This window comes from Somniosus microcephalus, chromosome 27 (genome assembly GCF_052327205.1).
Source record: "Somniosus microcephalus isolate GS21.2 chromosome 27, FLI_Smic_1.0, whole genome shotgun sequence".
NCBI lineage: Eukaryota > Metazoa > Chordata > Chondrichthyes > Squaliformes > Somniosidae > Somniosus > Somniosus microcephalus.
In genome coordinates this window covers 23,063,474-23,077,103 of record NC_141013.1, presented here as the reverse complement: position 1 = coordinate 23,077,103, position 13,630 = coordinate 23,063,474, and the positions used below count along the sequence as shown (strand labels likewise).

Sequence of the window (13,630 nt, the reverse complement as noted above, 5' to 3'; positions counted from 1 at the left end):
CAAAATGAGTTAGATAAAATATGCACCCAAATGAAACAATGGCAGATAAAATGTAATAGACGAGGGTAAATTATTGAACATAGGAAGGAAAAATGGAAGACATGCCTACATTATGAATGGTACCACATAAAAGGTTACTGCACAAGATAAGAGCTCATGGGGTTGGGGGTAATTTATTAGCATGGATAGAGGATTGGCTAACTAACAGAAAACAGAGAGTCGGGATAAATGAGTCATTTTCAGGTTGGCAAACTGTAACTAGCGGGGTGCCGCAGGGATCAGTGCTGGGGCCTCAACTATTTACAATCTATATTAATAACTTGGATGAAGGGACCCAGCGTAATGTAGCCAAATTTGCTGATGATACAAAGGGGGATTGACAGGGTGGATGCTGAGAGGATGTTTCCCCTCGTGGGGGTATCTAGAACTAGGGGGCATAGTCTCAGAATAAGGGGTCGCCCATTTAAGATGGAGATGAGGAGGAATTTCTTCTCAGAGGGTCGTGAATCTTTGGAATTCTCTACCCCAGAGAGCTGTGGAGGCGAGTCATTGAATATATTCAAGGTGGAGACTGACAGACAACGTCAAGGGGTATGGGGAGAGAGCGGGAAAGTGGTGTTGGGGCCAAGATCAGATCAGCCATGATCTTATTGAATGGTGGAGCAGGCTCGAGGGGCCGATTGGCCTACTCCCGCTTCTTATTAGGTGGGAAAAGCAAATTGTGTGGAGGACGCAAAGAATCTCCAAAGGGATATAGATAGGCTAAGTGAGTGGGCAAAAATCTGGCAAATGGAGTATAATGTGGGAAAATGCGAGGTTATCCACTTTGGTAGGAAAAATAAAAAAGCAAATTATTTAAATGGGGAGAGATTACAAAATGTTGAGGTACAGAGGGATCTGGGGGTCCTTGTACATGAATCACAAAGTTAGCATGCAGGTACAGCAAGTAATAGGAAGGCAAATAAAACGTTGGCCTTTATTGCAAAGGGAATGGAGTATAAAAGTAGGGAAGTCCTGTTACAACTGTACAGGGCATTGGTGAGACCACACCTGGAGTACCATGTACAGTTTTGGTCTCCTTATTTAAGGAAGGATATACTTGCATTGGCGGCAGTTCAGGGAAGGTTCAGGAGGTTGATTCCGGAGATGAAGGGGTTGTCTTATGAAGAAAGGTTGAGCAGGTTGGGCCTATACTCACTGGAGTTTAGAAGAATGAATGAGAGGGGATCTTATTGAAACATACAAGATTCTGAAGGGGCTTGACAGGGTAGATGCAGAAAGGATGTTTCCCCTCGTGGGGGAATCTAGAACTAGGGGGCATAATTTCAGAATAAGTGGGCACCCATTTAAAACGGAAATGAGGAATTTCTTCTCTCAAGGTTGTGAATCTTTGGAATTCTCTTCCCCAGAGAACTTGAGGCTGGGTCATTGAATATATTTAAGGTGGAGATAGACAGATTTTTGAAAGGTAAGGGAGTCGAGGGTTATGGGGAGCGGGCAGGGAAGTGGAGTTGAGGCCAAGATCAGATCAGCCATGATCTTATTGAATGGCGGAGCGGGCTCGAGGGGCCAAATGATCTACTCCTGCTCCTACGTCTTATGTTCTTATGTATCAAAATAGCCAAGAGTGAAGTTAAAGAGATCATGGGGTATTAATCAACTTGGTAGCTATGCCCAATTACTATGGGACAGCAACCAATAAGACATGCAGAATGCTTACATAGAAACATAGAAGATAGGAGCAGGAGTAATACATTCGGCCCCTCGAGCCTGCTCCGCCATTCAATGAGACCATGGCTGATCATCCAAATTCAGTACCCTGTCCCTGCCTTCTCCCCATATCCCTTGATCCCTTTAGCCTTAAGAAATAGATCCAACTCCTTCTTGAATATATTTAATGAATTGGCCTCAACTGCCTTCTGTGGTAGAGAATTCCACAGGTTCACCACTCTCTGGGTGAAGAAATTCCTCCTCATCTCTGTCCTAAATGGCTTACCCCTTATCCTTAGACTGTGACCCCTGGTTCTGGACTCCCCCGCCATCGGGAACATCCTTCCTGCATCTAGTCTGTCTAGTCCTGTTAGAATTTTATAAGTTTCAATGAGATCCCCTCTCATTCTTCTAAACTCCAGCGAGTACAAGCCCAATCAACCCAATCTCTCCTCGTACGTCATTCCTGCCATCCCAGGTATCAGTCTGGTGAATCTTCGCTGCACTCCCTCCATGGCAAGAACACCCTTCCTCAGATAAGGCGACCAAAACTGCACACAATACTCAAGGTGTGGTCTCACCAAGGCCCTGTACAACTGCAGCAAGACATCCTTGTTCCTGTACTCAAATCCTCTCACTAGCATAGAAAAACCATACAACAGAGTAAAAGTTAAAAGGAAGTCATGCTTAAACTGTGCAGTATTCTATTCAGACCACATCTCGAGTACTTTGTCCAGTTCCAGTCACTGAGGCACAAAGGAAACATTCAAGGAGTCATGAGACCAAGTTAACAGGAAAAATTGGAGAAGCTTGGGCTCATCAGCCTTGAAGTGATGTGACTGAGCAGGAAACTCAGAGTTAGAAGACAGTAAACGGTATAGAAAAGATAAAGTATGAATGCTACTTAAATTTAAACCATTAATTGGTTCATGTGCATTAGTTCAAACATGCAAAAGGTGAATTTAGGACCGATATCAGAAAATTCTTCATGCAAAAAGTGTTCAACATGTGGGATTGACTTTATGGCTTGGGTAGTTGAGACAAAAACTTGGAATCAATTAACAACTGGATGCTGTGATGGAGGACAGATGGGTAATAACGGACCCAGTGGCATTCCTCATTTATCTTTTTCTAGCTTGTAACTGGGGTGGATGAGGGGCACAGACTTATTTATTTAAATAAGTAGGGGCTTTGAGGGGTCCTGGTTTATCTATTTAGGATGGATGTACTTGGTTTAAAAAAAATTCTTATGCAAGCAATGCCACAGGAGAGACACCATTATACATTAGCATTAAATCTCCTTTTGGCATTGTTCGGGGAGGGTGGTTCTGCACCCGGAGCATGGTTTCTGCTGTTAACCTCGGTTCTACTGTAGCTCAAGTACTACAGTGGTTTGCCCATTGTCGATATACAGCAAATGCAATTAAGCAACAACAACTTGTATTAATATAGCGCCTTTAACGTAGTAAAACGTCCCATGGTGCTGCATAGGAGTATTTTAAGACAAAAAATTTGACACCAAGCCACATAAGGATATATTAGGGCAGGTGTAGGTTTTAAGCAGCGTCTTAAAAGAGGAAAGAGAGGTAGTGAGGCGGAGAGGTTTAGGGAGGGAATTCCAGAGCTTAGGGCCTAGGCAACAGAAGGCACAGCCGCCAATGGTTGAGCGATTATAATCAGGGATCCTCAAGTGGGCAGAATTAGATGCAGTACATCACGAGTGACACAAAGCAACAATATTACACACCTTACACAAAAGCAAAATATTGCAGATACTGGAAATCTGAAATAAAAACAGAAAATGCTGGATATACTCAGCAGGTCAGGCAGCATCCGTAGAGAGAGAAACAAAGTTAACATTTCAGGTCGATGATCCGCTGTCAGAACAGTTGTGACGAAAGGTCATCGACCTGAAACGTTAACTCTGTTTCTCTCTCTTCACAGATGCTGCCTGACCAGCTGAGTATTTCCAGCATTTTCTGTTTTTTATTTAATATTACACACCTTACTAATATTGAAAGATACAGGACTCATGTATATAATGTTTTCCTACCACTTCACAGAAACTCTCAAGAGGCCAGCACACATTCCCACATGTACCTCATATTCTCATTACAGGTATAACCTTTTTCTGCTCCAGTTCTCAAGGTGGGCTTTTATCATTTGCTTAAGATGCAATTAGCTGGTTTCCCTCTTCCCTTCTCTCGCCTCCCCCCACCGCCCCCCCCACCACCACCACCTCCACTCCCCCCACCACCTCCACTCCCAATGTCTTCCTTCTTTTCCTTGGTTAGTTGTAGGATTATTTAAAAAAAGGTAATATTTCTCCTCAGTCAGCTGTGGTTAGTAGCCCTGCACCAGGAAGGCTTTTCCTACTGTTGAATCTTTTTACGATGCTCTGTGCCCGACAGACATTCCAACTGCAGTCAGTCAAAGTTCAGCAAAAAAGTCTCTCAAACATTTCCTTCTAGCCCCTGCTCAAAACATCAATTCCCCCCTTCAGTAACACAAAGCACTGCTACCAAAACACCATTAGTTTAGAATCTTTATTTGACCACGCAAACTATATAACAACAACTTGTATTTATATAGCACCTTTAACGTAGTAAAACGCCCCAAGGGGCTGCACAGGGGTATTTTAAGACAACAAATTTGACACCAATCCACATAAGGATAAATTAGGGCAGGTGACCAAAAGCTTGGTCAGAGGGGTAGGTTAAGGAGCGTCTTAAAGGAGGAAAGAGAGGTAGTGAGGCAGAGAGGTTTAGGCAGGGAATTCCAGAGCTTAGGGCCCAGGCAACAGAAGGCACGGCCACCAAATATAAACTGAAATAATTGAATCCCTTCATTTTTGATATGTCTTGTGCCACACAGTTGTTATTTGTTAATGTTCTTGCCTGGGTGCCATGGGGCATCCTGGGTAATGTAGTTCGACAGGAGCAAGGTGTCCTTTTCTCTCATACACTTAGAATCTACCAATGGAAGCTGGAAATCTACAACATCCAAGGTCCCAGTGATATTTCCAATTCTGCAGACTCAAACCCGACATCCCCCAGAGAAATAGGTTAATCCAGTGCAGGGAACATTTATAGTAGTAAATAACTAATTTTTTGGGTAACTTTAGTTTTTTTCCCCCCAGAATTATGCAATTTAAAAAAAAAAAGTTTCCAATGTTATAAAATGTTGGCCCTGAATTTTTGTGGGGTTTGTCCCAAAAACCCCACTGTAAGGTCAGAGGGAGATTGGTGAAACCCCTGGAAAAAGGGGTAAATAGCCATTCATGCCATTCCTCAGGGGGGTTTAGCCAATTTCTGGCTGAAGTTATGGCAGGAGATTGGGAGAATCCCCCGCAGAAATTCAGGCCCATTACCTTTAGCTATATTTGCTGATCTCGGCAACTATTTGGAAATGACTTGAAAACACAAGGTGAAGAAATTATTTGAGTGATTCAGTTGGTTCATTGTGTGATAGTTGCTGGTTCCAGGCTAGCTCATTGTTGATTGGAAGTGAATGGAAACGGCTATTAAATAACTATTAACAAAATGCAAACTAATTTAAATGTCCCCATTAACAAAGTGCAAACTAATCAGTATCATTAACTTAGACAATGGTATTTCCACCATTCATGAGCTTTTTTGGCATATGGGCACTTTTCAGGTGTGACAACCACTTAAACGGTGACTCACAATACACACGAGGATTAGGGAGCCAGAAGTCACAGTGAACACATTGGGCTCAACTGAAAGGGAGGGAGCAGATTTGAATACAAACCACAGGCCAAAACAATACAATTTATTGATATATTCAGAGTGGGGATTAAATAGCAAGTACTTTTCTTCTGACTACACTTTCAACAGCTCAAAAGGTTAAGAATGACTTATTCCATTAATTATAATGAGATGTAATTGTATTCATGTATCAATATAAATTGAATTTCCTTCAGTTAGATGCACGACAGGTTTGAAGGTAGGTCATCCTCTAATCATATTCCATAATTCTTTTCTAATGTCCCCTCCCTTCAAATGAGCCGATACTATATACTGCCAAGTGTCAGCTGTGGCTAAGTGGGCAGCACACTTGAACCCACAACCTTCTGACTCGGAGGCAAGTCCCACTCCAGGGACTCGAGTGTATAACACTCCAGTACAGTGCTGAGGGAGCACTGCATTGTCGGAGGTGCCGTCTTCCGGATGAGACGTTAAACTGCCCTCTCAGGTGGACGTAAAAGATCCCATGGCATGATTTCGAAGAAGAGCAGGGGAGTTATCCCTGGTGTCCTGTCCAATATTTATCTCTCAATCAACATCACTAAAATAGATTATCTGGTCATTATCACATTGCTCTTTGTGGGAGCTTGCTGTGTGCAAATTGGCTGCCGCGTTTCCCACATTACAACAGTGACTACACTCGAAAAACGCTTGGAGACTTCCGGTGGGCATGAAAGGCGCTATATAAGTGCAAGTCTTTCTTTATGACGTGAAATGAAGCACGTACAACATACTCCATTGTGACTAGAATTTCATTTTTAGGAATATACTTTAGTCAGTTAGCTAACTGTACATAGCGATGGAAATATCCCAGGCCTGTCCAGTACACATTGGACAGCACATCTGGCTGAACCCATGTGAATCTCAAACTGAAGCCAAGTGTAGCCCAGCACTGGATTCGACAGACAATCTCCCTTTTGTTTGCCTGCACAGGCTATAGTCAAATCCTGTTGTGAAATCATATCTCCACAACAAACCCTTTGCCGACTTCCCCTTTTTTCTGGACACGGTTTCCAGTAATTTCCTTATATCTAATCCAATGAAATCATTGTACAGTAATGAAGTGCTGGATTGTTTGCCTGCTATGAAAGGCTGTAAAACTAATCCTTTCAGTCCTTTACACCAAGCTGCAGAAAAGTTAAAAGGCATCTTCAACACTTTTGAGAGTCACTGGGGGGAATTTTTCATGGGGGGGTGCGTTGTCAGCGGGTCAGTTTGATGGCGGGTCGGATGGGGAAAATTTTTTTTGACAGCGGGTAGAGAACCCGCTGCCACGCTAGTTTCCCAGATGTTGGGTCTGTCAGCGCTGAACAGACCTGACATCAAGCGGTGGGGGAGGCAATTTAGGTGATTAAGAGCGTGTTAACAGCCTGTTAAAAAAAGTGAATTTTGAGCTCACCATAACATTTTACGAGGTCGCCCATCAGGTAAGGAGGTCAGGAGTTACGTCATCATGAAATAAATGATCGCATTACTTGATAGCTGCAAATGTGGTATAAAAGCTTCCATCTCACAGCTGCTCACTTTCCAAGCTCAGAAGCTGTTGCTTACTGCATTTGGAAGACAGATTAAGCTTTATGCAGGTTGCAAGTGTTTGGAGTAAACTCACTATCCAGTGTCCCCTCATTGAAACAACCTCTCTCACCATTGGCAGATCGCTTCTGTCATCTCAACTTCACCTGTCATCTATTACATCAGCATTGGTGCCCTTGAAACTCTCTCACCTTGGTCCTCAGAATCCCAGCACAATCAGCCCCAACACCACCAACCTTCTTCGCAATCAACTGATGCTGCACAGGACATCAGCACCAGACTACATTGCTGCCCGGGACGCCAGGGATTTACCATAGCCAGATTTACTTCACTTGGCGCTTTACACCCTGGCTACCACATGATGCGCCAGGTTGGCACCACCCCACACAAACACCATAAAGCCCAAGTCATTCCTTTCACACATCACCATTGCGTGGGGTACCGTTATGTCTCACCACTCACTGCAACTCACTAAGCCACTTCCAAAGGTGCACACAAATCTGTCCAAGAACGCAAAGTGTTGAAAATAAAGATTTCAATGTTTGACAGGATGAGGTTGTATGTGGCTTTGCTGTAACATTTCGTGATCTACTGAGATCATTGAAAGGTTTGTGCCACTGCAGCCTGGTCCTTCCGACAACTTCCCTGCTTGTGTCCTCCTGTGCAATGTGCAACCAGGTTGCGTTGGTCTCCTGGGGAGGTCTCTTCCGCCCACTGGAAGGGAAGAGAACCTCCCTCCATAAGCATTTGGAGGGAGTCATGGGAGAGCCTGGGTGCTGTGCAGTGCTTGTCAGCGTTTGCAGCACCTCAATGCTGTAGAACACTGACAGCACAACTGTCCAAATCAATTTGCGCATGGTCCCTTTAAGGAAATCGGCTGATGACGCGTCAAGTGATGTCATCAGACCCACTTCCTTTAATTGGCCGGCAAACACGCTAGGCGGGCTTAATGAGCCCAATGAACGTAAAATCACTTTGGACAGTGGGCTGGAGACAGCAGCGAGGTCGCGATCCGCCATCGACCCCGGCCGCACCAGACCCGCCAAGGTAGGGAAAATCGTGGCCACTGTCTCAATAGTAACAAAAAAAAACTTTTGTGAAAGATTATTTTATGAATACCAGATATATTATTCTCCAATGCACATTATAAAAATGCAATTTCAAAAATAGATCAACATTTTAGACTTCTACCGAATAGGAGGAAGATTTCCTTAGTGTGCTAGCAGTAATGAAATTGGAAATATGTTTATCAAGACACATTTGCAATTTTGCTATACTTAGCGCAAGAGGAAATCACTCCCCATAATCACAAAGATATCTAAACAGACCGTAAAGTCTTACTTTTTCATGCTCTGGTATGGCTTCACTGGAGCCATCAGCCACCAATACCTCATTCAAATGTCCTAGACAACAATTGTAGAGCCTTTCCACGAATGCTCACCTGACAGGATCTATGGATAGTGACCCAGAATCCTGGCTGATTTTCCCCCACCTTAGTCCAGGAGTACTGTGCTTGATTAAGCTGACCCTACCACCACCTTGGCTTAGATTAGTTAACTTAGCACAGACTGGTGATCAAAAGTGGCACTTTAAATTTATAATGATTATTTTTGCAACGTTGGGAATAGGGATATAGACTAAAAAAAACAGAAAAATAAACAAGTTAGTAAATAAGTTCATTTTCAGGTTTTGGTGATTTTTCGCTAAAACTGACAGACTTGCCAGCCTGTTATTTTACAAAACATACAAATTTTATGAATTATCATTTGGGCTTTTGCAGTTCCTTAATAGGTGTGCATAAAGGCGGTGTACAGAGAGATTCATAGGATTTCACCTCATCTCAAAAAATAAATCTGTACAACTTCAAGACATAGAAAGAAAATTAAATTTTAAAAAAAAATGGCATTTTAAAAATTCTTCGTGCACAGTCAGTCGTGTGGAAGATCACCGTGAATACTTAATTAAGTTCTGGTGATTACTGCCAAAGGACCTAGCCTGTACAGCACAGAAACAGACCATTCGGCCCAACTGGTCCGTGCCAGTGTTTATGCTCCACATGAGCTTCCTCCCATCCCATCAGCGTGACCTTTCTCCTTCATGTGCTTATCTAGCTTCCCCTTAAATGTATCTATGCTATTCGCTTGAACTACTCCTTGTGGTAACGAGTTCCACTTTCTGGGTAAAGAGGTTGCTCCTCAATGCCCTATTGGTTATATTAGTGACTTTTGTATATTTATGAACTCCCTGCAAGTGGAAACATCTTCCCTTCATCGACCAAATGCTACAATTCGCCATCTGCTTGTTAAAACCGGTGTTTTTTGAACATTATTAATTAGTCTAGTTAGCACCAGGTCTTTCCACCTCTGGGGCCGGATTTAAACCCAGTCCAGAGTGATACCTTACCACAGGCCGTAAGGTGTTATTACATTAATTATGCGCCTCGGTCTCAATTCAGCTTCCAGCTGGTGTAAGCTCACCAAACATAACTGCCCATGATTTGAAACAATTGGCATTTACAGGAAACTTTCGATTTACCGGCACCTAAATAACCGGAAATCTCAGTTAACCGGCAAAATTCAGGAGTAGGTTCAGGTAAGTTTTACTTCATATTACTTGCCTTCCTCGATCTGTTGCTGTGCAATTGGGTGTGGCTGCAGCTGTTGCTAAGCTACAGAGACGCTTGGAACTTGTGGCCATTGTTCTGCACCTGTTGCTAAGCAACAGGGTTTGTTGCTTTATACGGAGCTCTCAGCTCTCTGTATCTTTTACTATAGCTCTCGGTTATCCGGAATTTTTGATGAACCGGCACCACATCAGTCCCGTCAGTGTCGGATAAAAAAAAAGTTTCCTGTATAGCAAATGTCACTCAGAAAAGGCTAGAGGATGGCTGGTGTACTAGGAGCACTCTTCTGAGATTGCACTGAAGGCATAAGGTTGGAGCAGACAGGAGGGAGTTTTACTCTGCATCTGATTCAAGGTACTCCTGACCTGCACGTGCTTGATGCTGAAAACAGATGTTCTCTGGAATAATTACGATCCCAGACTCCATGTCAAATTTCTAACAGTAATGACCATTTCATAGAAACGTACAGCACAGGAGTCCATTCGGCCAGTCATGCCTGTGCTAACTCTTTGAAAGAGCTTAGATAGTCCCACATCCCTGCTTTTTGTCTGTAACCCCAAGTTCCTCATCCTCAAGTACCTATCCAACTCCCTTTTAAAATTATTGATGGAATCAGCTAACTTTTCAGGTAGAGCGTTCCAGATCCCGACAACTCTCGGAGTGAAAACATTTCTCCTCTTCTCCCCGCTAGATCTTTTGCCAATGATTTTAAATCTATGACCTCTGGTTATTGACTCATGCGCCAGAGGGAATAGTTTTTCTCCATCCACTATCAAAACCTCTCATCATCTTGAAAACCTCTATTAGGTCACCTATTAACCTTCTCTGTTCCAAGGAGAACAGTCCTAATTTTCCAACCTCTCCTCCTAACGGAAGTCCCTCCTCCCTGGCGACATCCTGGTAAACCTCCTCTGTCCCCTTTCTAAGGCCTCAACATCTTTCCTGAAGTGTGGGGCCCAGAATTGTCCACAAAACTCCAGCTGAGACCTAACCAGTGATTTATAAAGTTTGAGTATGATCTCTTTGCTTTTCTATTCTATGCCTCTATTTATAAGCCCAAGTAACCCATATGCTTTTTTAACCATCATATCAACTTGCCCTGCCACTTTTAATGATTTGTGTTTCTGGTCCACGTAGAAACATTTTGAGAGAGATGTTCTGTCCGGTCTGACACTAATCGCTAAATCCTGTACATAAGATTCATGCAAAACCTCGGATGCAAAGATTTAAGTGGCAATGTTTAACTTACAGCTTCTATTCGCAAAGCCCAGAGAGATTTCCTCCCAGAAATATTTCTATGACAGTCAAAAAGTTTGATTCCGATAATAATTGACCTAGTTTCAACATTTGTGCTTGTGCGCACAATAGCAGTTTACTTCAGTGTAAATGAAACATTTAACAGTGATTTTACAGTCATACAAGCAAATATATTTTTGTCAAAAAATGTGGCATGACATGACTGCAAAAAATGTCAAAGACAGTAACTGCCAACTTCCTTCGGCAACAAATTAAATCTGAGCGACCAGGGTCCTGTCAAGATCTGTATAAAATTTTAAGCAGGAAATTGGCCAAATGCAATTTCCACTGAATTATTGTGACTGTACATTAGTGTTTGATCCACTGTCACATTAAGGAAGCCAGTTAATTTGTTTTACATCTCCCAGCAACATGATTTTTCACCGAAGACAAAGTCAATTACTCCCTTTCCTGAGAAGCACATTTTAAGTTATGGGGGAGGAGGGAAACCTGCCACATGCTGGTAAAATCCACGCTCATTTTGTGCCAGGAAGGAAGTTTAGATACAACATGGAATTCTGCTGGTCTGGGCTGTCCATTATATTTTAAGTGGGCAGAAACTCTTTTCTGCACATTACAGATATCTGTCAATGCAGCAGATTGTTAGGGAGGAATCCAATCTAATCTAACGAGGAGAGGGCTAAAACATCCAATGCAACCAAAGCCTTTGGGTGGAACTTAAACAAAGTCTGACCAGGTTGGAAAATATTAGATTCATAAACCAATATCTCTTGTATGCATTGCTGAATGCTAAAATTCAACATCATAAAATATATTGTTCTTCTATCACTGCATTATGTGCAAAGAGCATCTTTGCAAAATGTAAAAATATCATGGTATTTTAATATGCATCATGGTTATGATTTGTCTGCAAATTCACTGGTTGCCATGGAAACATTTTGTTTGGGGAAAGTCCATTTTAGGCAACTGTATCGTATTCTGACATCATTGGACAGCGTATTATATTGATAAAACATCAAAGGAATGAAGAGAGATTTCACATATACAGCTGTTTGTTTTTTTTGATGGGTAGCTTTTAACTTCACCATAGGAATAGTAGAACAAGTTAGGAAAACTGAACTGTTAGGATCCTATAAATCAATGGGAGAGAAAGTATTTAAAAGCCTGAGTTTATCTAGTGGGAATGATCTACTGTTGATCTATATATATTGTGAAGTTAATAATTCTAAGAAGTTGCTGGAATGCTTGCATTTTTCTGCCATCTGAAAAATTGCCAAGCTATCTAAAAAAAAAATATTTAAACAGCAGCTTTACTGAAGGCCTTGCTGTTCGCCCTCAATTTTCTCCCCTTCCCTCTTGTGCTGTGCTATGATTCCATGGGAACCAGAAGAGTGAGGCGAGCGAGGTGAGTGCGTGAGTGCGTGCGTGCGTGCGAGTGCGGCCAATTATAACACTCATACCATCAGCCCAACTGACAGCAGCTCAGCCAAGGGGCTGAATGTGGGATCTTCCTGAACCATATGGAGCAGCACCATCCTGTGCAGATCTTTTACTGACTAAGCAATTAGAGAACTACTGAGTGATGCCACCAGAGACATTTGTGGAAGGGGGGGAAAGCAAAGTGTAAAAAGTTCCCTTTGTGAGCTGCTCGAGTGCTATGACACGCAGGGCAAGTGATTTGCCGTGGTGTATCTACACATTGCTTACTGCATGCAGCATGATCTGCTGCCCAAGTACTACAATTTTGCATTAAAAAAAAATTACCAGCGTCAATGAAAGGGCAACATTTCTGAGCCGATCGTTGCAATAACAATCACTTGCCACACAAATTCTGGTATAATATTAGCTTGTTAATGGCACGGTAACGCCCATACAGAAATCTGTAGGCTGGACCGCCTCACTGTCCCAACCTAATAAGTAAATCTGCACATAGAACTACAAGCATTTTTCCAGTATCTAATCCAACTTTACATGCCTTCCAATAAAAAGGCCAGGAACATTTTTGAAACTCGAATGACACATGCAAAAATGAAGAAGAAAAGACGACAATATTCAGAGTGGAGCTACACATTTTAACAATGCAGATCTCTTTTCTCCAGCATTACAGGTTTCCATTGACGCTTACCTTGTGACTTGGGTTCTTGTACTGAAATCAAGTGACCTCATGGACTGCAATACTTCCACACAGCCCATATACTGAAACAAGAAAGATGGAAAACATCAGCAAGGAAACAAAAAGTACAACATTATTAACTCAAAATAACGAGCGCACAATTTTTTTTAAAATATAAAGGGAAACTATGCAAACTAAATTAGTAAATTGGTATATTTTATTCACTGAAATATTTATTAGAGGTAGGCACCACAGCAAGTTAGTGTGCTCACATGCTGTACCAATGAGTGACTCAGGACTTCTGACCAGGGAGTTCCTGGAGCTCTCAGGGAAGGGCACAGGTTGAGGCAATATGCTTCTCCTAAAAAGGAGGAAAGACAAAGTGAAAGGAAGAAACTATTCACTTATGTGCACTCCCTGACAGATGGTTTAAAAGCAGCATATGTGGAAATTAGGAGCAGGTTGGTGTTTATCCTCTTAGTTGAAGAGGAGTACATACTAGAGGACCTAAAATGGGGAAGAAAATACTGTAAAGCAGGAAAGATTGGATAGGTTGAGGTTGTTTTCTTTGGAACAGAGGAGGCTGAGGGGAGACTTGATTGAGGTGTATAAAATTATGGAGGTGCC

At 42.4% G+C, this 13,630-nt stretch overlaps 1 protein-coding gene across 3 annotated transcripts in view; it reads right to left on the bottom strand.

The window, feature by feature from the left end:
* Nucleotides 1–13,630, bottom strand: part of LOC147100065 (SHC-transforming protein 1-like) — a 91,658-nt gene that overhangs the window by 49,650 nt on the left and 28,378 nt on the right. For all 3 annotated transcript variants that reach the window (XM_085968691.1, XM_085968690.1, XM_085968689.1), the window contains exon 2: nt 13,016–13,086. In XM_085968691.1, the coding sequence (XP_085824817.1) occupies nt 13,016–13,086 (71 nt within the window). The remainder of the gene's footprint in view (nt 1–13,015; nt 13,087–13,630) is intronic.